This window comes from Panthera pardus, unplaced genomic scaffold (assembly GCF_024362965.1).
Source record: "Panthera pardus isolate Hobbes unplaced genomic scaffold, ASM2436296v1 HiC_scaffold_15, whole genome shotgun sequence".
In the NCBI taxonomy this organism is placed as follows: domain Eukaryota; kingdom Metazoa; phylum Chordata; class Mammalia; order Carnivora; family Felidae; genus Panthera; species Panthera pardus.
In genome coordinates this window covers 71,936,859-71,960,463 of record NW_026526710.1, presented here as the reverse complement: position 1 = coordinate 71,960,463, position 23,605 = coordinate 71,936,859, and the positions used below count along the sequence as shown (strand labels likewise).

Sequence of the window (23,605 nt, the reverse complement as noted above, 5' to 3'; positions counted from 1 at the left end):
CTGTATTTGAGAGTCTCTTATGGTTTGGCTCCTTCCCTCTCTGTAACTTCCCCCCCCCCTTTTCTCCTCCCCCCTGGTCTTCTGTTGAGTTTCTCAAGATCCACGTATGAGTGAAAACATATGGTATCTTTCTCTGCCTGACTTACTTCACTTAGCCTAACACTCTCCAGTTCCATCCGCGTTGCTACAAATGGCCGGATTTCATTCTTTCTCATTGCCAAGTACTATTCCATTATATCTAGAACCCACGCCTCTGCACTGCAAAGGAAACAATCAACAAAACTAAAGGGCAACCGACGGATTGGGAAAAGGTATTTGCAAGTGACATATCGGACAAAGGGCGAGTAACCAGAATCTATAAAGAACTCACCACACTCCACACTTGAAAAACAAACAATCCAGTGAAGAGATGGGCAGAAGACATGAATAGACACTTTTCCACTGAATCCGCAGCCTGACAAGACCCCCAGGTGATTCCTATGCACAGTCAAGGTTTGAAAGCTCCGACTTAGGGCCACCCATGCAGGCGGGGAGCAAAGTGCCCACCCCCTCTCCTCCCCAAGTCCCTTGTATACACACACCCCTTCTCAGATGCTGAACTACTGTGGATCTAGAGGGAGTTGGTCATAGTGCCCAAGGAGGCGAGTGAAGAAGCAGTTCTCCGGGAAAGGCATTTGCGCCATGGTAAAGGCCAGGTGGGTGGATCAGGTTCCAGAAATTCTGGTGAATTGAGAGGATGCAGGCCTCCCTTGGCCTGGAAATCCCTTCTGGAAGAGGAATTCCTGAGCTGCTTAATGGACACGCTTCCCACACAGGGGTGAGAAAGCTGCTCTCACGTCCGTGAGGAACAGCCCTGCCCGCCCGGTTACAGTCATCTGGGCGCTTCACAAAATGCAATGTCTGGTCCCGCCTGCAAAAATGGGTGGGAAGGTTCGGGGAGGGTGTCACATGTCAGGAGGGGATGGGCAGAAACTCGGTGTGCCCAGGAGATTCGAATGGGTGGCCGGGCCTGAAAACCGCTGATGATGGGAAACTTAGAAAATGAAATACAGAAACTCGAGTTTCTAGACCTACCCCAGCGGCCTCCTCCCCGCCACTGGCCTCTTGCCGCCTCTAACTCCCCACGTGGCCAAAGCTGGAAATGGCAAGAGATGGGGAGGGAGAGGAGGGGGTTCCACAGCGCGATGGGGGCTCGAAGACTTGGGTCCTAGTAGCCTAGTCCTGGTTGCAAGTGAGAGGCATTCTGATGGGAAAACCCATCACGGCCCTGGGGAGGGGATGGGGACAGTGTGGCTCTCCCTCCCAGACCTCCTTCCCAGACTGGAGCTGGGAAGAATTACAGGTGCTGTCTGGAGCTCCATTCCCAAACTGGTTCTTAACTTCTCTTTTTATCTGAGACTATTTGTTTTTCAAATTTCCCCTTAAAGCCCTTGATCTCCACTTTATATCTTACCTGTCAGAGTGCCCATTGGGATTCTTACTTTGCAAGCTCCTATCAGTTGCTTGAATGAGACAAATCTGTTATTTAAAAAAAATTATTATTATTATTATTATTACTATTATTATTATTATCTTACCAATTTTGACCACAACTTTACACTGGCCAACCCATCAAAAACCACTTACAAGAGCACATGTTGTGAGGCGGGAGGTGGGGGAGGTGGGATGGCCTTTGCCAGTTGGGTCTACACCCACCGAAGGAGAAGTTGTGGGTGGGATCTTGGTGCAGGGCGCTGGATAACAATCCCTGCTGCTTAATCAAAGCAAATGTGATTCCACAGCCCTAGGGAATTCACACTCCTCAACACCCCCAATTTTTCTACCTCACCTATCAAGGCATCTGCAGTGACCCCATTTGTATTAACTCTCTGGATATAGAAGGCTCTCTTGTCTAAAAGTTCTACCTCCAGGATCTCAGTCTGGGAGGTAGTCTAGAAATGTCTAGGAGAGACCTTCCTCATGGGAAGAATACAGTCACACCCATCATCTATGAAACATGGTGTCAAGAGATTCTTTGAACACAAAATTCAGAACTACAGAGGAGAACATTTTCCATGGGAATATTTATTCCACTTAGTTTCTGAACAGGCAAGACTACTTACAAGGACCTTTAAGGTAGCAGTTGACCTCACTCCTGACTTGCCAGAGGGCAAGTGACAAGTAAGCACTTGGAGAACCCCAACTTTCTACACTCATGTAAGGAAGCTCTTTTATGGGTCTTTGCTTGGCTTTAAAATGTTTCACCGTGGTTCATTCACTTTGCCATTAAAAATTGGAAAGTAGGAAATATAACACTGCAAGTATAAAAATGTGAAAAATGATCTTTTAATGCTATTTTCCATTTTGGGTTCCCATGTTTACTTGAAAAGGCATCTGGCTTATGTACAATGCGTGACGCGGGACCATGAAGCATAGCTTTGCACTCATAGGAATTAAATTACCCAGCTTAAGGATGATTTGTTAACTTCGAGAGTGAATCACCAGGCTCCCTTTGGGTCTCTCATCCACTACGGAGCTCCAGTCGAATGCCCCCAGTGCTACCAGGTAGGAGCTCTAAATGGCAGCCTGATTCCGTTATGATGCGTTTTTTCCTTAGTGAGAAGTCAGAGTCAATCCATCTGCCTTTAAATCCACTGATCTAATCAAGAGCTCTTGAAATTGATAACCAAGAGGGAGGGGGAATATGTATGCAGCCACGGCAGATAAACCAGATGCTACGGAGGATATTAGGCATGTCACAGCAAAACAGAAAAATAACAAAGGAAGCTCCCAGCATATCTCGGGGGGAAGAAGAGGCTCAGATATTTCTATACCAATGCACAAATCGGGACAAAAATTAACTTGAGATTTAAAAGAAGGGAGGAATTCTTCATCGAGGGGGATGAGGAATGGAACTGACAAAGGAATACAGCAATGGAAGATTCTATGTTTTTTCCAAATATAAAATCCTGCAGTGTGGGTATTGACAAACTGATTCCCAACTTTCTTTTTTTTTTTTTTAATTTTTTTTTTTAACGTTTATTTATTTTTTTTGAGACAGAGAGAGACAGAGCATGAACAGGGGAGGAGCAGAGAGAGAGGGAGACACAGAATCCGAAACAGGCTCCAGGCTCTGAGCTGTCAGCACAGAGCCCGACGCGGGGCTCAAGCTCACGGACCGTGAGATCGTGACCTGAGCCGAAGTCGGACGCTTAACTGACCAAGCCACCCAGGCGCCCCATGATTCCCAACTTTCTATGGAGAGGCAAAAATGACCCAGATAAACCACTCAGTATTGAAGAAGAACAAAGTTGGAGGGCTGACACTGTCTGACTTCAAGACCTACTATGAAGCTAGAGTAATTAAGACAGTGTTATATTAGTAAAAGATTGGACAAATGGATCAACGGAACAGAGTGCAGAGCCTAGAAACAGACCCATGTAAATATAGTCAACTGGTCTTTGACAAATGAGCAAAAGCAATACAATAGAGCAAAGACAGTCTCTTCAAAACAAATGCTGCTGGGGCACCTAGGTGGCTCAGTTGGTTAAGCGTCTGACTTCAGTTCAGGTCATGATCTCACGGTTCGTGAGTTCGAGCCCCTCAATGGGCTCTGCTGACAGCTCAGAGCCTGGAGCCTGCCCCGGATTCTGTGTCTCCCTTTCTCTCTGCCCCTTCCCTGCTCGCATTCTCTCTCTCTCTCTCTCTCTCTCTCTCTCTCTCTCTCTCTCAAAAATAAACAAACATTAAAAAAAAATAAAGAAGAAATGGACCAAAGATCTTAACGAACTCCTCACCAGAGAAGGTACACACATGGGAAATAAGCAGATGAAAGGTGTTCCATGTCATATGTCATTGGGGAAATGCAAAGTAAAACAACAATGAGAATCCACTTAACGATCATCAGAATGGCCCAGCTCTGGAACACTGACAACACCGAATGGTGGCAGGGATGGGGAACAACGGGGACTTCATGTATCGCTGGTGAGAATGCAAAATTCTTCCCAAACTAAACACACTCTTAGTATAAAACCCAGCAATCACACTCCTTGGTATTTATCCAGACCTGAAAACTTATGTCCACACAAAACCTGTATATGCATGTTTACAACAACTTTGCTTATTGCCAAAACTTGGAGGCAAGCAAGACATTCTTTGGTAGGTAAATACACCATAAATCACTATATGGTGGTACATCCAAACAATGAGATATTACTCTGTGATAAAAATAAATGAGTCATCAAGACAGATAAAGATACGGAGGAAACTTAAAAGCAAATGATTAAGTGAAAGAAACCAATCTGAAAAGGGTACATGTTGTGTGATTCCAACCACATGACATTCTGGAAAAGGCAAAATCATGGAAGCAATAAAAAAGATCAGTGGGGTGGGGGGTGTGTGTGCCTGGGTGGCTCAATTCATTAAACATCAGACTCTTGATTTGAGCTCAGGTCATGATCTCATGGTCATGGGACTGAGCTCCGAATTGGGCTCTGTGCTGGGTGTGGAGCCCGCTTAAGATTCTCTCTCTCCCTCTCCTTCTGCCCCTCCCCCACTTGTTGGCACACGCTCTCCTTCAAAAAAAAAAATCAGTGGTTTCTAGGGGTTGGGGGGGGAACGATGAAGAGGCAGAGCACAGGGGATTTTTGGCAGTGAACTTAATCCGTATGGTATTATCATGACGGATGCATGTCATTATACATTTGTCCAAGCTCTTGAAACGTACAACGCCAAGAGTAAACCCTGATGTAAACTATAGGCTTCGAGTGACAATGACGTGTTACTGTAGGCTCATCCATCGTTGAAAAACGCCCTACTGTGCTGTAGATGTCCACGGCGGGAGGCTATGCGTTTGAGGGACAGGGACTATATGGGAACTCTGTACTTTCCACTCAAATTGCTGTAAACCTAACACTGCTCTAAAAAATGAAGTCCGTTAAAAGAAATTCCCGCTGTGTAGCGAAAGCTACACCCTGTGGGGAAAGCACGAAACCTGCCAAGAGGCTGCCGGTAGATGGCCTTGGGTGAGGACTGAGGGAAGCCTAGAGGAGACCCAACAGAGGCTGTGCCACAGAGGGCACGCGGAGGAGGCGTTCACGCCCACACTGTGTGGAACTGGCACAGAACGGGCACGGGGGTGAGATCAAAGGGGTTTCTGCTCTCCTCTTCTTCTGCTGCAAGTTCCCATGGCTAAAAGCTGACGCTCCGAGGGAAAATACCCCTGCCGTGGGGTCCGTTTGCAACAACATAGGGACACAAATGAAAAATTCAGAGAAACTGTAGCGAGAGTTCATGGCCAAAGATGATAGGAAAGAATGTTCCAGAAGGATTGGGAGGCAATCGATCAATTCTCAGTATTCAAACTCCAGCGATCTTGGAAAAGAGGGTAAAGTTCTATTGGACTAAGACGAGCGTCTAATAAGTGCATGCCCTGCCTTGACAGTCATTCTCAAGAGGAGGAAATGGAGTCTGGGTTCGTTACAGACTACATATCTAGAAAGTGGAGGCAGGGCTTAACCCTCCATGTGATTGCAAATCCCTCCTCTCACCGCACCCCGTCTCACCCCACACCAAGCCTCTTACTGGAAAGCCAGGGAACCTGCTGAATCCAGGATGCAGTGGCTGGATCGCTGCCCTGAATTTCTGGGTGACATCTGTCCGTAGCCCCGGGGCCGGGAGGCTGCTTCGTAAGAAGAGGTGCCTGAGCAGAAACCCAGAAACTGATGACCATTGCCGGCGGCGTTAGCATCAGACTGGGAAAGGGGGGCCGGAGGGTGGCCCATCCATACGCTGCGTTTCTGGATTTTTCCATCATGCTATCTGAAAATGACTCCACGAAGGAAGACACGAACGATCACGCATCGTCATCACATTGCCTCCCAACCGATTTGTACCGATGCTTCTTCCCAGCGGTTCTCCACCCCGGCCGCATACACATCACCTGGGGAGTTTTTTAAAGCGGAGACATCCAGGATCACTTCCCCTAACTTGAAGGTTCTCATACCCCGCTCCCTTAAAACGGTCAGACTTCCTCCACCTCAGTGCGAGGCTTTGTTTGCTCAGCCTTGCTGGGGACGGTGGCAGGCCCCGAATTTTTATAGAGCGGTTTAAAGCCCCCAGTCTGGTTGCTGTGTGTGCGTGCGTGGCATCTGGGTAAGACTGGTGCACTCATCGTCAAAGGAGAAAGAGCTGGGCTGAGGCCCACGGGCTGGGAAACCAGAGGCTCTCCCGCTAACTTTTTAAAAAACCCGAAGCCTGCTCCCATAGCGGAAACTTCCCAGTTTTTGATGGAAACATCGAGTGCTTTACACACAGTAGAGCAAACACTATTTAACTTCGGAAGTCCTCTCGGAGCTGAGACCCGCGGCTCAAGGAACTTCAGTCCAACACGAACTCACATCACTCGTGCTTCGTAAAGGCACCAACGGCATCGAAGGGGCCCCAAGGGCTGGTGCCTGCTAATGAACCACAACTGAATGGCACCGGTTGAGCCGCGGTAGGGTTCTCGGCTGTCTTTGTAAAGTTTACTTCAGGATCAGGTACGTGCAAAGAATTAGCGATAGGCTTGGCCATGTCAAGACTTTTTTCAAGCTTATATGAACCAGCAACAGAACCCCGGGAAGATGATAAAATAATAAAGCTTTGACCCAACATTTTTATATTTGATTCTTAGTTAAGGGAACAAAAATCTTTGAGAAAAGAATTTATTAATGGGCACAAGAGAATAATGGTTTCAGAAAGTATCCTGTAAACGTTTTTTCTTTCACTTTGTTGATTTCGACAGGACGAGAGGGCCATTGTGGCCACAGCCTATTTCCGCAGAGATAAAGGATTCCAGGGCGAGCTGCTCCCCCGGGGATCACTCCTGCTGGTCTTTCCCAGATCAGGAGCTCACTCAGAGAAGAGCAGGTGTGTGACGAGGCCCAGGTTGACGCTGAAAAGGACTTATGTAACAACGGGTACCGTTTACTGAGCGCGCACTATGCACATGTCGAGCACCCGTGCCGAGCATCCGGTGAGTTATGGGCACCTGTTCCTGGGGATGGCGGGGGGGGGGGGGGGGGGAGGGGGTGGGGGGCGGGGGGGTGGGGGGTAAGTGCAGCAGCTGCTGTCCTCCATCCGATGCTGCGCGAACTGAGCCTGCTCAAGGCCTATAGGTGGTTAAGTGGCTTTTAGGGATGCTCAATGTTTACCCCAGGTTTAGGCCGACCTCAAAGAAGGAGGCAGACTTGTAAGTTCTCACTGAAAGGATGTCACCATCGCATTGTCCAGTGAAAAGGGAACATTTGTGTCAAAGTGAAGAGTGTACTTGAAAACGCCACTGGCCTCCTTTCTACTCCTCTAACACTGCTACGCGGGCCATGGTCCGGGCACCAGCAGCTTCGCCAGCCCCGCGGAGGGGGAGCAAGTTAGGAATGCAGAGTCTCAGGCCCCGGCCCACCCGGGTCAGAATCTGCATGTAACAACAGCCAGGTGCTCTGCGTGCTCGCGAAAGCTTGAGAACATCCTTCCCCTCTCCGGGGCCCCACGCTGGGCGGGAATGCTTTTCCCCAGGATTCCTCTGCCTCGTTTCTTAACTCTGCTCCGGGCCCTCTCCCCAGAGGCCTTCTCCGACCTCTACATGGAAAGTCAGAATTCTCTCTCGCTATCAGCTTACCCTGTTTAATCTTCCCCAGGGCAACTGTCACTCCTGAAATCACTGTCAGTTTCTTATCTGTTCCTTCCCCACGCGGCAAACGCCATCCAGGCTAGGACTTCATGTCCCCGGCACCTAAGGCGGTGGCTGGGATAGAAGTGGCTGATAAATGTTTTAGCGAAGGGGCCACCTTATATGCCGGACTCTATGGGGCGCACATGTCACTCAAACAGCAGAGACCCCCCGAGAGGCCGCAGAAAGGGATGAGCTCCTTTTACACGTCTGTACCTTTTGTAAGTTTTCAAAGGAGTCCTCACTGTTTTCATAATTTACGAAAAGCACCGTTCCAATAATTTATCCAACCATCTCAAGATAGATCGCACCACAAAACAAAGCAGGTCACCTCTTTCCTCTTAAAAAGGTTTTAGACTTTATTCCCTGATCGGAATATACTTTAGTAAACGAGAAATCACTTGCTTTTGAGGGCCTGTGTGTTTCCCTCGGAAATGTCACGTGATGTGAAGAATTTTACTTCCGAAACCCAGACATTACAACTACACCATGTGGCTTGTGCGCTGTCGCCACCAGCAGGTCCAGCAATGGCCCGCCTGACTCCTGAAGTGGCACAGACCCCCGTGCTTGGTTTAGAGTGACTACGACGAGGGCCACAGAGACTGGGCAGATTCAGACCAGAGCCCACAAAAGAAAACAGTCTTTCCTGATGAATCATTTATTTGGACAAGACAAAAATGTCTCCACATTGTTTCCTTTTATACAGAAAGTGGAACATTTCAAATATATTAGTTTTTCTCTTTTGCGACAGAATTCATTTCAATCTGGTGCCAGGAACTTCTCATCTTAGGATTCGCGTTTTAGTAACACGTATGCACCCATTACAGCCAAGAGAGCGTACTGGAAAGAAAACACAGTGGAAAATTACTGGGAGGTCTACAAGTAAGTTTGCTCTATAACTGTATTCAGCTGAAGTCCGCTCAATACTAGGCTGGGGACGGAATCAAAAGGTGACCTCTTCTCTCATGCCTGCCCTGCTATGGTTTAAAAAGCCCCCAGTATATTGATGGACCAAGGATCAAGCACCCAACAAACACAGCTAATCCACTGCTCACTCTTGCGTCCATGTCCTATTGTTCTTCGAGTGGTTGTTAAAAAAAAAACGTCGACACCATTTTTATTGAAGTAGGGAGATCAGCGTTACTGAGTCTATTGTATCGCTTTTTTTTTTTTTTTTGGTATGTTTAAAGGTTTTCATGATAAAAAGCAATGAATATATAGGTGCCATTTTAGAATACACCACGAACATAAAAGATGAAAGTAATTATTTTAAATAACTAATTTAAATGTTGATAATTTAAATGGTTATGTCAATTTGTAGTTCAATACAAATACTCTGCAAAACAGAATAACAAGGAAAACATTTTAAACAGACTGCATCTTTACAACTGCACGTGTAAAAGCGCCTATATACGTATATGTATATATATGTGTATATATATATATATTTAATTCAGACATACACACAAATTCCTACCTTGAATTTTGGATAGTCATTCATTATTATGGTGACCATACCAACGTACGGTAAAAACCTAAATTGTGGGATGAAAAGCCAGAAATATAAAAACTGCTTGCAATACGATGACAGCAACATTTAAAAATACTCTAAATCAGCCTTAGGAAACAAATCTTCCTTGGGAATAGCACTGATTGGGGCTGTAAGATTAATAGTCACTCCTGCCTCAAAAGGCTTTATTAATCAAAAGCAACACAACTAACAGCCAGGACCATTTTTTAAGCAGGCACATGATTTCAACTAGAGATGCCACTTGCCTGTGCTTGCTGCATTCACCGTAACAGAATTAAAATAATTAGTTAAGCTGCTTGTACAAATGGAACTGACAACTTTCATCAAGCTGGTTCTTAATTTTTTCAGGGGAGAAGTAACATTCAGATAGCCTATATAAAGACCGCTGTTAGAGAAAGCTTTCAAAGTACACGGAGAATCAGTCTGCAACGGAAAGAACATCATCATTTTCACTTCACAGGGCTTTTCAGATATAACAAACACGTTCGCTGGGCAGTGAACACAGATGTGAATCCCATAATTGATACCCACATGTGACCATGCTCCCAGACACCGAAGGTCCGGGGCATAAGCCAGCCAATGACTCTGCTGACAAAATTAATGTCAATATGTAATCAGTGTGACCCAAGTCTCCCCTCAGTCACGGGAAACGCGGTTAACACATGGGTACCCTCCAATCTTATGTAAGTCAGCAGCTCCAACCTCCCCTTTATACACAGCCTGTCCCCAGGACAGGACAAGTCGAGGACTGACCAGCTGGAAGTCACTCCCATCTCCCCACAGATACTCAAGGTGCAACGCAGCGGTGTAAGATAGTTAAAAGGTGAGCCGAGGGAGAAAAGGAGCAGAAAGAGACCTCAAATCACAATCTGATTAGTAGAGCTGAATCTTAGAAAAGGGGAACCAGTGTTCTCCAGCCTCCGACAGCTCATGGGATTTAGAGAAGATTAACGACAACAACAACAACAAAAAAGACACTTCTAACAAGGGTTAAACATAGAAAAGGGTCACCAAGAGAGGGGAAAAATTGCCTTTTTTGTTTCTTTAGTAAGAGGATACACGCTCTGCTGTGTCAGAAGCAGAACTCACTGCTGGCGCAATTATGCAAGGATGAATATTACAAGATTTATCACCTAACTGTTTTGGGCAGTGAAAAACAGGAAATAACCTAAATGTGTCGCCCCAGGAAAGGACTGGGTACGTAAGCTGTGATTTTGTGATTCTCAGGGGAACAACGGTACGTAGCCATTTAAAACTACCTGGATGTAGATTTGACACAGCAACCAATTTCTAACTTCATGTTGGGTAAAGAAACAAAATAAAATCCTCCTATGTAAAGTCACGTATTATATATGCACACGCATCTGTACGAGGTGCAGGGAACAGTGTTCCACAGTGGTTATCTCTGGGAGGGTCTCTTGCAGTTGCTATTTAAAACCACAAACACCTAACCTCTACGGGGCGATTGCTTTCAAAAACAGGATTAAACCGATGATGCAGCCAATATACTTGAACTCAGTTTTAGATTTTCGGTCCTTAGTTCTGAGCTGTATTTACACCGTGGACCCCATACACGGAGCACAACTCAGACTACTCGCAACTCTCCCGACATAGACTGTTTGTAACGAGTGATTCTCTTTAGCCCGTACATTTAGTTTGTTTCTATTTTTCTGGTTCCCGAAGCCTTTATGTAACTTAAAGGTTAATGCTCACCCTCTGGCTCTTCCCACCACGTCCTTCTTTTCGAGCCAGTTTTGGCCCTCTTTGTACAGGCCTCTGTCGTCAACTTCGTTATTATCTCCTTTAGTCAAAAATTTGATGTCTCCGTTATCTCTAGAAAGCAAAATAATGACTTTTCAAAAACGATTTTCAGCACGGCATCGTTAGAAAGCACTTAGTTTACCCTGCACTTGACGGTCTGCTGCGGGCAATCGGACGAGCATTCCGCGAGAACTTGATCTCTCTTGGTCTGAGGGGATGGCTTACAGAGAACCATCCGACTACAACCATCCGACTAAAGCACGAATCTACTGGCGTTTCTGCAGCCTCAAGTTCTAAAACGCCCAAGCTTTCCTGCCAACCAAAAAGCATGGCAAAGCGCAAGGGTCCCGGCAGGGCAACGATGAGCTTCCAGCAACTGCTTTCACTTTCTTAGTCCGCAAAGACCAGCGTGTCACCGCGGATTATATTCCGCTTCACTCTGGACACGAACTTGGTCCCGGATCACAGAGATTTGAGCGCAAGGTAATTCAAACCCCAGTGTGCCCTTACCCCTCCTCAAACTTACTTTTCCTCGCCAAATGTAGAATGTTAATGCATTATCTCCTTCACCACTGAGCAAAGTGGTATAAAATCTGGTTTGCAGAGAAACAGGAATCACAAATGGCATAAAACCAGCGTGTTAAAGAGACATGTGGGAATCATTTTAAACACTCCAAACCGATGCTTACACGGCCCTCTCACTAGAAACACAACATTATAGCATTACAGAGCTCTAAAGAGGGTCTTCTTCCAATAAAACAAATGAAAAAAATGTCCCATTATAATTAGATAAAATACTGAAAGCCCACAAAGATTTGAAGCCATGCCAAAGGCAGCAAGCTGATTTGCAGCTGTGGTGATAAAGGAAATCAAGAGGATAAAAATCCACGCGGCCTCTCTCACAACTCATGCAAATTCTAGAAAATCATCATTATTTCCTCCACTTTGAATAAGTTCTCTTTCAACTTCTTTATCAAGGTCTTCGGGGAACGCCTGGAAGCAGGGAGTGGCATGGGAACCTAATACCGGAAGCGTTCGGATAGTTGCACTAGCCGTGTGCACGTCCCCCCACGTCCACGCGCGACGAGAAGATGAGAAAGGCTCTGTTCTTTTAAAACCACAAGCACACACATCTAAGTGCAACTCCATAACTCAGGCAGGTGGAAATGCTACACTAAGCTGCGTAAAGGTAAATGAGTAGCCGAGTATATAAAATGTAACGTTTCCACTAATACTCTCTATTCCCCTGATACTGTACTCTCCCGTGAGAACTTAGTACATTTGAGATAGAAGCTTCTAGTTTCCCAAGCATGTCTTCAGAGGCCACCGCTGGCATGTCAAGGAAAGGAAGCGCATCCGTCGGGGGAGAACCGGCACAGGACACGCGCTGCCCGCGCCACGGGATGAGCCGGAAAAGGCGTCTGCGTCCGTCCAGGGCTAGGGTGACCGCTGAGAGCGTGCCACTCGGTCCAAAGTGGCACAGGGAAACAGGCGGCTCTCTGCGTGTCAGAAGACAGTCCTGTCAAGATCATCCTCGGCTGCGGTGGGACTGGAGTCTCTCTGAGCCTCCTTCAAATAAGTGTTAGGCTACAGTAGGTTCACCTTACGTCACACAGCAGTTTAAGTTTCCGAGGCCTCAGGAGACACCTGTTCGTCTGGTTCTCATAATCGTCCCGTGAGTCACGGTGGGAAATGGTAATGTTATCAGCCCCATCCTACAGGCTGGGCGAGGTAGCAGGTCCAAAGTCACCCAATTAGTGAACGGCGGGTCTAGGAACATAATCCAGAGTTTCTGCCACTTCTAATCAGCCATTAAACCGGCTGCCAAAACTGAATTACTAAATTCTACACCTGAAACTAATATTACACTGCACGTTAACTAACAGGAATTTAAATAAAGACCTGGGGGGGGGGGAACAAATGAAAAAACAAATAAATAAAAGTTTGATAACAATCAGTGCTAATGAAAAAATAAATAAAGATATATAAAAAAGAAAACAAATAAAACCGGCTACCAAAATTCACCAAACAACAGCAAAAAGAAGGAAAGCCTCCTTACTTTTCATGAACTTTGATTACTCTGTGAACTATTGGAATGTCTCGTCCTTCGACTTTAAAGACCACGATTTCACCAGCTCTAATAGGGTCTTCTCGGAAGTTTGTCAGGAATAGAAGGTCGCCCCTGTGAAAGGCCGGCTCCATGCTGCCACTGGGAAGAGACACAAAATCACGTCCCAATTAGCCTGGGCTCCCAAGGGAAACGTTTCAATTCACGAAAAATACAATAATAAACATATCGGTGACAGTCTCAACTTCCGTCGTCACGTATCTAGGACCTGTGAAACAAGTCACTGTGGTTTCCTTCTGACTGCTCGCGGTGACGACACTGAGTGAGAAAGGAAAGGATTTCTTCTTAGATTCAAGTATGAAAAGGATAGTAGCAGGCCCCTCTGTACTTTGTATTAGGTAGAGAAAAGAACCAAGTGTAACGTGAACTCTTTGAAGTAAAAGCTGCCAAGTTTTAGCCTTAAAAAACAGTCCTACATCCACAAAGACATTACTATTTTCATTCGGAACTGCAGACCCTGAAAGCTCGTTGATACTCTAGGGCGATTCTTGCATTTTGTGGTTCATCCGCAGCACCTAGGACATGGCATTGCCACTCAAGGAAGAGAAACCAACAAACGAATGTCTTAGGAGGGCGATCTATCCGAAAACCAAGCTGAGGGTTGGGACAGAATTCGAACCCAAGTCTTTGGGCTCCTGCAGGATCATCGTTTAGACCATACTCTATAGGGAGCCCAATTCTAACAAATGTTGACTGTTTCTGATGTGGAGGTCAATAAATAATCCCACACGGTACCGGTTTAAACCCATGCCAAAAATCGTCGATGGAGTCAAAGTAAATTGTAATCTAGCAGAAGCTGAAATCATCAAAACACAATTCATTTTACATATGCTCATGCTTTGTCTTCACGCATGAGAAAATAAATAAGACCTAAAAACATAGCAACATAGGGGCCATACAATCAAAAACCAGCGAGTCTGCTGAGGGCAGGATGGGACAGGAAGAGCCAGACTGGTGAAGAAATGGGGTGCTTTAAAGGAAAACGTGGGTTCATAACAGGTGCAGCTCAAGAAGTTGACCCTCCTGTCCCTCCCTGCACTGGAACACCTTAAGCTTGTCAATGAATGCAGATCAGCAAGGAGAGATGCAGCAGGGACCGGCCTGTCACTAAGTACCTGCTGATGCATTTATTTTTAAGTTAAACCAATGACAGCTGAGTATGGTAACAGATCTAACAGGAAATGAATAAAAAAACAGAGAGAGTGCTAGAAATATAAATGACTGAGAGGGAGAGAAAGAGAAAACAATTAAGAACTACAGCTAGAAAAACCTTCCGGACGAATCTCAGAGGCAGCAAGAGTACCATTTGCCACCAAAAGCCGTTATCACGGCCCATGAGGAAAGCACTTCTTTGAAATGTTTCACTATTATCAACTACACTTGCTTTCCTCATGGGCCAGGGATTCGCCAAAGGTCAATGTTCCCCAAGGTCACACATTTCTCATGATGTCAATAGTTTATGCTGACAAACCAGAGTGCTTTAGTACTATAAAGGAGGCTTTAAAAAGAAAAAAAAGTCCCCAGATACTGCAATGTTACAACAATTTCTTTGTACGACTGTGTCTGTGTGATTTAAGGAAAACCAGAACACCTGGGATCTAATTTTGGCTCTGCCAAGAGCAACTGTAAGACACAAGTGGCTTGGCCTCTGGTGGGCCTCAGGCTCTTTATCTGTTAAGTGAGAAGGCCCATCTAAATTTGAGGTTTTTTCATTTCTATTTAGGAAAAAAAAAAAAAAGCCTTAAAACCCTTCCCTCAAACGAAATCTTACGAGGAAGCATCACCACCTATAATACATAAAAATGGAGCTGTCATGACTAAAGCAAGGCTGAGGTGTCTAGAATCCACACACTTGATCCCATTCTCCCTCCTAACCTATCCACTGGCCCCCCGGGCCAGTCCTAGAGCGCAGTGTGAAAACCAGTGAATTGGGATCCCGTTTGCTATCCGAAGGCTCCTACATTTATGGAAGCAGTGTACCTCTAGAAGTAGGCCCCTTGGCCGGCCACACAGGGGCAGCCTGCTGAAGCCAGGGCCATGGCCGAAGCCCCACGATGTGGTAGCAGGTAGCAGGGGAGGGAAAGGGCGCTGGTCTGGAAGCCAAGAACCCTGTGTGCTGACCTTGGCTCTTGCACTGGCCGGTGGTGACCCCACTCATAAAACAAACGGGCTCCAGGGGCGCCTGGGTGGCTCAGTCGGTTAAGCGTCCGACTTCGGCTCAGGTCACGATCTCACGGTTCACGAGTCTGAGCCCCGTGTCAGGCTCTGTGATGACAGCTCAGAGCTTGGAGCCTGCCTTGGATTCTATGTCTCCCTCTCTCACTCGAGCTCTCTCTCTCAAACATAAATAAAACATTTAAAAAAATTTTTAAAAAAATAACAGCCTCCATTCCCACCCACAGTAAGGCTCAATGGTCTAAGACACACGGACAGAGAGCATCTTGAGGTACGTAAGGACTCCCAAATACGGTTATTTAATTTCAAACTGATTAAATTTTCCCCCTTGCCTGACTTTACGGCTATACGAAGTGAATTAAAGTATTAACTTTTCTAAATTTAACCTCCTGGGCTTTATAAGAGTAAGAGTCTCAAGAGAGTAGGCACCTACACCAGTATTGCAGAAGAGGCTTGAAAAAATACAGCACACTCCGCTAGGCACTGGGGATATACACTTCCCTGTCTGCTTGGTACAAAGAAAACCAAGTAATGGCTTTAAATTACTTATGTTTCAAAATCAATTAATGCATTAATATCATATGATTGTTATTTTAGGCAGATTAAAGCATTAAAATACAAAAGCAAATATATTGCACTGGAGCATTAGTATCAACACGATAAAAGCTCTAAAATGTCTGTTGAGAAAGACAAGATTTGTCACCAAAAGTGAGAAACAATGAAAAGAGGTATCAGCGGAAAATTCTAACACTTTATCCAACCAAAACCCCCAGTCTTGGTTGCCTTGCAGGCTTTCACTCAAGGCGACGCCGCTCCTCTGTGACAAGGCGGCAGCGTGACAGCCTGCAGAACCTACCTCAGCACCACCACGATCGGGCTCTCGCTGCCGGTGAGGACGATCAAGCCTTTCCAGATCATAAGCGCAGAAGACACGATCATGGCGAAGTTTAATACCTGGTAATAGAGCTGGAACGAAAAAGGCCAAACCCCAAGTGAAAACCAATGGAATTATATTCACTAGCCCTAAGCTGGGGATGAGCTGGTTTTTAAACAAACAAACAAACGAAGCTGTGTTTATTTTAGGACATTAAACTAAGTCACGCAAACTACAAACTTAGGTAGCATTTCAACTTTTGTCCGTGGAATTAGCCTTCCATTTATTGTTTCTCTTTCAATGAGAGAAAAGAGAGAAAACAACAGCAACAACAAACCAGAACAATCCACGGGACCCACTTTATTAAAGCCTCGGTAAGACTCAACTTACCTCTCTGGGATTTCCCAGAACCCTCAACCTTGAAGAGTCCCTTGCTCAAATTCGCAACTACTTGGATGGAACTGGAGGGTATTATGCTAAGCGAAATTAAAGAAGGACAAATATCATATGACTTCACTCATAGGAGGACTTTAAGATACAAAACAGATGAACACAAGGGAAGGGAAGCAAAAATAATATAAAAACAGGGAGCGGAACAAAAACATAAGAGACTCTTAAATACGGAGAACAAACAGAGGGTTACTGGAGGGGTTGTGGGTGGGGGGATGGGCTAAATGGGGAAGGGGCACTAAGGAATCTACTCCTGAAATCACTGATGCACTATATGCTACCTAACTTGGATGCAAATTAAAAAAAAAAGAGTCTGTTACTCAAGTTCTACCCCGAGGGCCTACCGCTCTGGCAGAGAGAGGGCACGTCTGATGTGAGAGCCTGGCACAGAGCCTAGAACCACCCCTTGGCGCCCTGGCCAAGGAGGCCCCACGTGAGGCTTCAGAGTCCTCTAGCACCTAGCAATGAGGCTGTTCTGCATCTGAAATTACATTTCAAAGTGAACAAAAACTTTAAACACCTGGAAGTTTACATTTTCCATAAACGTTTTAAAAAGTAAATGATATCTGGTTAAGAACACAGGCAGAAAGCCACTCAAGACAATATCGAGTTCGAAGCTGGCCTCGTCCCACCTTAGACCACTGAGTTAATATCCGCCCGGCTTGTCCTGCTGAAGCTCAAGGCTCTTCCTTGCTGACAGCCGCCTGCCACACCCACCAGCCCCTGGCGACGACAGGGGAAAAGCAACACCTGCCCACATCCCAACACCCTTCCGGCCGTAGCTGAATTGTTGGGCCAGACGTCTCCGGTCTTCCAAGAGGCTTTAAGGACAGAAGTCACTGTGCCTACTACTACTCGAAATGTAAGTCCTTCAGGGCATTTCCCTTCAGGGCCTCCAGGCTGGCTCCTTACTCCAGTACCTGCCTCTATCTTCCTCCTCACGACCCCAGTCTTGGGTGACCCGACGAGCCACGTGGACGGCCTACCCAATACTCTAGGGTCTCAGTCCCTAGACATCCTCATTTCTAAAGACCTCCTTCCCCCACCTGAACCAACCACTTTTGGCAACACACGTGGAACTGAAACTGCTCAATCCCCACGTCTCTGATTCAATGACCCCCCCTCTACCTGCCCGCATACACCTGTGGAGTCACCTACGTGGCAGGACTCTTGTTCTTTCAGGGGCCACCCCCCACCGACCCACCCATTCGCTCTACACATTCTACTTTCTAAATACTTCTGGACCCTGTTCCAATCTCTCGATTCCCACTGGCTGCGCTCTCATCCAAGTCACCAACGTCGCCCCCTGGGCAACTGCAAGAGCCTGCTGACCAGCCTCCCGACATCCACGCACACCTCTTCCGGTGCCTTCTCCCTGTTACGGCCCGTACTCATTTTCAGAGGCGCCTCTGGCCATCTGGTCATCTCTATGCCCTGCTCCGACCGCATCCCTTGAACTGTGTGCCACTGCTCTGAGGATAAATACGGTCTCTTACGCCCTGTCTGGTACATCCCCGAATCCCTAGCTTCGGCTGGTGAAGCTCACTGCACTGTGGGTGCTCTAGTGGCACCTGTCCGCGCTTCGGAGAGCACACGCTCCTATCCACTCCAGGACCTCACCTGGCTACTTCCTCTGGCCAGAGGCTCTCTCCCCAGACTCCTCAGCACACCTAATGCCTGCTCATCTTAAATCCTGCTTTCGACATCGGCTCCCCAGGGAAGCCTTTCCTGACCCACTAGGCTAGGAGTCGGCAAACTTTTTCTGCAAGTGGCCAGATAATAAGTGTTTCAGGTTTACAAGCCATAGGGTCTCTGTTGAAGTCACTCAGCTCTGCCACTGTAGTGAGAAAGAAACTAAAGACGATATGGAAAAGAATGAATATGGCCGCGTTCTAATAAAACTTTTACACAGTCTCACTGCATCCTGTACTTCTTTATGCCATCCATCACTATTGTAATTATACACATCATTTTTTTTTTTTTTAGAAAGAGAGAGGGCACAAGTGAGGAGCAGAGAGAGAGAGAAAGAGAAGAGAGAGAGAAAGAGAGAGAAGTGGGGTTCACCCGGGGCTTGTGTTTTTACCTGAAGCGGGCTTGTGTTCACCCAAAGTGGGGCTCAAGCTCACCCAGTGTGGGACTTAAACTCGTGAACTGTGAGATCATGACCTGAGCGGAAGTCAGATGTTTAACGACTGACCCACCCAGGCGCCCGATATACATATCATTTCTGATGTGTCTTTCACGTTAGACTGTAAGTTCCACAAACGCAAGGGTCATTTTGGACTTCTTCACAGCTGTATCTTGTTCCATACAGGTCTGGCAAAGAGTAAGTACTCAATGTGTTGAATAAAAAGTGGGAAAATAAATATCTTTAATACACAGTGGGTACAAACAAACTAGTAGTAAGAAAAACACTAAAATCCCAACAACAACAAAAAGAGGTAAAAGCTTAAGACCATTAATTTTCCAAAGAAGAAATACAGCAGCGAATAAACACTTGAAGTGTTCAAACCAAATGCTGCTTCCCCCCTCCCCTTTTTTTATGCCTAGAAAATTTCAAGTTTGGGTGGGGTTTTTTTTTGTTTTTTTGTTTTTAAATTTTTTTAATGTTTATTATTTTGAGGCGGGGGGGGGGGAGAGAGAGAGAGAGAGAGAGAGGACAAATGGGTGAGGGGCAGAGAGTGAGGGAGACACAGAATCCGAAGCAGCTTCCAGGCTCTGAGCTGTCAGCACAGAGCCCCATGTGGGGCTCGAACTCACGAACCGTGAGATCATGACCTGAGCCAAAGTCGGACACTTAACCGACTGAGCCACCCAGGGCACCCTGGGTTTTTTTTTGTTCTTAATGCTAATACTCAGTGCTTGCCCAGGGTACACTGTGGCGCGATACGGACATGTGTGATGTGCCATGTGGATACGATCATGGTGACAGCAATCTGGCATCAGTATCACAAGGTTACTTTCAGCCCAATAATCCTCCTTCTAGGAACTCAGTGTACAATAAAGGCAGACAGATATGCGTCACGGTCCCAGTTCTAGTAACAGAGAGAAGGAAATAGAGGAGCAACAGCAGAGAAACGATGGCGTAAATAAAGGCAAGCTACTGCACTATTTAAAACCAAAGTGTACGTGGGCTGCAGGAGAATCTCCACAAACTACAACAGTTTGTCAGACAAACACAAGAAGACGCCCTCAAGTGCTGGCAGAGGCCATCTTAGCATGGTGGAATTCATGGCTGAATTTTCTTCTCTTAAACTCTTCTCTATGCTTTAAAATAGTGATGGGCCTGGAAGAATTCCCAAGTCTGGGGAAAATAAATGTTTCAAGGGATTTGACAGAATATTATATGGCCATTAAAATAATTACTTTGAAGAGCGTGACAAAACAGGAAAACCCAATCTCACATGGCAGTGGGTGGGAAAAGCCGAGTTCCTATTGTTATGAGTATATGTCTGTGAAGTTATGTCATTGTAGGTGGTTATGAAGGAAACAACTGAGAGTGGAAACGTAAAAATGGATGAAAATGCCCACGAAGACGTTTTGATGTAACAGTCGAAAAGAAGGTAAATCGAATTCAAAATTAAAGTTACACACCATATTTAAAAAAAAAAAAAAAAAAAAAAAAAAACTCTTTGGCAGAGCACCTGGGTGGCTCAGTCGGTTAAGTGTCTGACCCTTGGTTTCCGCTCAGGTCATGATCTCATGGTTCATGGTTTTGAACCCTGCATCAGGCACTGCACTCTGAGCGCAGAGCCTGCTTGGGAATTCTCTCTCTCTCTCTCTCTCTCTCCCCCTCCCTCTCAAAATAAGTAAATAAAAACTTTATATATATTTTAAAAAATCCTCTTTGTCTACTATGTCAATAGTAAATTATGAAACTCTCAGTAAATTCCCAGAAGTGCAAATAAGGAGACTGGACTGCCAAGCAGATATGGTTAAGGTGTCGGGCTGTAATACATTAAATTGTTGCTTCCAAAGTAAAATCGGCCTTGCAGGGCACCTTGGTCTCAAGCAGAAGTGGTTCACTGTAGCTCACATTCAGAAACTTCTCCACCCACTCTGCCTTGAAGGGTTTGATAAGTAAATGTTGTTTCGTTATGAATTGCAGGTCTGCCCGGGAAAGCCACAAGCCACCATTTTAAACAGAAATTGTCATTTGTAGACCAGTTTTCAAACCATCAGTCTCCACCCTGATAAAAGCAAAGTGTAAATCCTCGCCACTTATGTTATAAAGACCCGGTACTAAGAATATCTTTTCCAGTATGATTTTCTGTGCTTGCAAAATTCATCATGGGGAAGTAAAATCAAATCCCCCCCCCCCAAAAAAAAACTTCCTTTGAGCAAGACATCGATTTGCTAAAGAAACGACCGATTATACAAAAACCTAATAATCAAGCTGGTTGCAAAACCACAGATCATACTTCAACACCCTACTTTTAAGAGACTAGCTAATCCAAGTCTAGGATTGAAATCCTAGAATCTAGAGACACAATTTGGATTGAACTGCTGACAAACTGGGATCTAACAGAATCTGCCACCACGTTTCACTGGTGCCTATTAATTCGTCTTCGCCTACCAATTTTATACGCTTGGCAATTCACAACCCCAGCAAAGTTTAGAAGCAAGCCCACACTCAGTCTTTGTCAACCAAAAATGAAATAGCTAATGTCTGAGAGTTTTAAACAAACATTCCGGACCAGAGATTCTGGCCCACAAAGCAGCAGAAATGCCAGCCGCTGTATTTCTTCCTTCCTCTGTTCCTCACTGCAGAAACAAAGAATCCTTGTTTTTGCATGTGGCTCTTGCCTTACTTTAGAGCAAGCTGGGGCAGCAGAGAAAGGGGGTCCCACTTCCAAGACTGCTGGGGCATGCATGCCTGACAAGGTGTCAGAGAATGCCATTTTGGAGGGGAAAAGAAAAAGAAACAAAAGGACAAAGCTTAAAAGGAGAGGGGGGAAAAAAGTACCACGAGGCAGCAGATTTGAGCCTCTGAATTTTAATGAGAAAACTAGCAAAACATAGACAATGCAAGAGCCAACAGGCCTAATCACTGAGAGAGGGAATATACAGATTTTTCAAAAAGCAAACTAGTTTAGGAATTGATACATTCGTCAGAAGGCCTTCTCTGATCGTCTGCGATTATAGCCACCCGCAATCAGTACCAGTTTTAGAGACATTTAAAAACGCTAGCCAATTAAGTCTAGATTTTTAAATAAAGCTCCCTTTTCTGGAGGTTCTTGGGAACAGCATCGGTGCTCAGGGAATTAGCTGTTGGTTTTTCAAGCTGTTGACAATCACTGCCACAACTTCTCTTAATCACAGAAACTCCCAAGGGCTCACCAGCTAGGCACACCTAGAAACAACCAGGTTCTAGACACAGTTCATGAAGTTCAAGTCACCAAACTCTCCCGCCACCGCAGTAGTATGTAATTCTATTTGGGAAAAAACATAACAAACCATATGTCCACAGGAATACGTTGTGCCATGCCACAGGCATCGCCCGACTCCTCAATATAGTGGCAAAAATGACAGGATGTCTCAAAATCATGAGAATTTATACCATTTTCAAAGACAATCAAAATTACCAATAGGATGGTTCCATTTTTCTTAGCATAGTTTATTGTTAGTATCAATAGAAGAATTAGGATCCATTAGGCTCTAACGTGCCCTACAGGTCCCCTAAATTCTCTCTCTAGAAGCTTAGGCTGTGGCGTTTTTCCTGGCTGAGAGGGCCTCCTTTCCAGTCCCTCACTCTCGCCTTATATTGAAGACTCAAAGGCAGCGATGCTGGCCAAGGAGCTGACTAAGGAGAGAGCAAGAAGGAAGTTTTCCTCCGAAGTCACAGAAGAGCGAAAAGTCAACCCCAGCTGCCCAGGGGCCCCACGCTAACTGCCTCCTATATTCAAGGTGCAGCCAGATGACAGAGTCGGAGATTAGCGAAGAGTTCTGGAACACTGCATCAGTCTAAAATGATTGAGCACCACCAGTGAGATCGCCAGGCACAAGGAGCTTTGTTTAGTCCCGACGCACGGTGGGCAAAACACTTCCCAGAGTGCGAAGCAATTACTTCGGGAGGCAGCACTGGACAGTTCCCACTGCCAGAAAGTTCTTTCCTTTCGCCTGCCTTTCCGCCCCTTCTCCCCTCAGGCAGCCTTCTTCTGGATGTCAGGCCTCGAGAGCCTCACAGAGAAGTCTATTCCCTCCTCCAGGGGGTGGCCCTTCAAACAACGTGCAGACAGCTGTCACTCACGGCCGAGTCATCTCTCGCTTTCTCCACCACATTTGACATCCACGGGACTAGATTTCTATCCTCTTCCCCTTCCTGGCCACACTCCCCTCACTGCGCTCGGGTCAGCGCAGGAAAGCGTACACCCGTGCCCACACGTAGGTTTGCGCGGACTTGAACCCAGGGCCTCTGAGAGCCGGGTGGGGGAGCCTGGGGGCGCGGGGCGCTGTCCTTGCCCGAGCCCTACCCAGGGAGCCCCGACTTCCCGCAGTCGCAGCCTTTTCTTGCTCCCGGGCGCGCCCCCAGCGCGGGTCTCCCTTACCTGGCGCTTGTTCATCTTCCTCAGGTCCCCGAAGATGTCCAAGCCGGAGGCCGGGAGATGCGTGCCCACGGCGCCCGCGCGCACCATGGCGGGCTCTCCAGGGGCCGACACGGCCCGCCAGCTCCGGGTGCCACAGACAGCTGCGGAGCACCGGCCCGGCCCCCGCCCACCAGCCCCTCGGCCTTGCGGGCCACGTGACTGGCGACTCGCTCGGGCGTCTGGGGGTGGTAGTCCCGCGCGTCTTAGCCAGCGGGCCGCCGGGAAGGAACTGGGAAGAAGAAAACTACCACTCCCAGAATGCCGCGGGGCGAGAGGCTCGTCCAGTGAAGGCCCAGAGCTCCTGGGGAGGGCAGCGATGGGACTCGGGAGCCTTGTCCGACCCTTCGGAGCGAACTTGGAAAAGAGAGTGATCCTGCATATCGCAGAGACAACTCGGGGAAGTGACTATTCA

The 23,605-nt window shown here is 46.5% G+C and overlaps 1 protein-coding gene across 1 annotated transcript; it reads right to left on the bottom strand.

The window, feature by feature from the left end:
- Positions 1 to 8,329: 8,329 nt before the first annotated feature.
- Positions 8,330 to 23,342, bottom strand: SEC11C (SEC11 homolog C, signal peptidase complex subunit). Its single transcript, XM_019463889.2, has 6 exons — positions 23,155 to 23,342; positions 16,139 to 16,248; positions 13,039 to 13,188; positions 10,932 to 11,051; positions 9,165 to 9,222; positions 8,330 to 8,527 (listed from the first exon to the last, which is right to left on the bottom strand). The coding sequence occupies exons 1-6, from the start codon at positions 23,239 to 23,241 to the stop codon at positions 8,474 to 8,476; spliced, it is 579 nt and encodes a 192-aa protein (XP_019319434.1). The 5' UTR covers positions 23,242 to 23,342; the 3' UTR covers positions 8,330 to 8,473.
- Positions 23,343 to 23,605: the final 263 nt, after the last annotated feature.

Excerpts from the sequence above, each read along its gene's own strand:
- SEC11C (XM_019463889.2), bottom strand. The coding sequence starts at position 23,241 with ATGGTGCGCGCGGGCGCCGTGGGCACGCATCTCCCGGCCTCCGGCTTG. Across the intron at positions 16,249-23,154 it reads GGAAGATGAACAAGCGCCAG|CTCTATTACCAGGTATTAAA; the intron begins GTAAGGGAGACC and ends TTTTCGTTCCAG. Across the intron at positions 9,223-10,931 it reads GTGGTGGGAAGAGCCAGAGG|GTTTTTACCGTACGTTGGTA; the intron begins GTGAGCATTAAC and ends CCCACAATTTAG.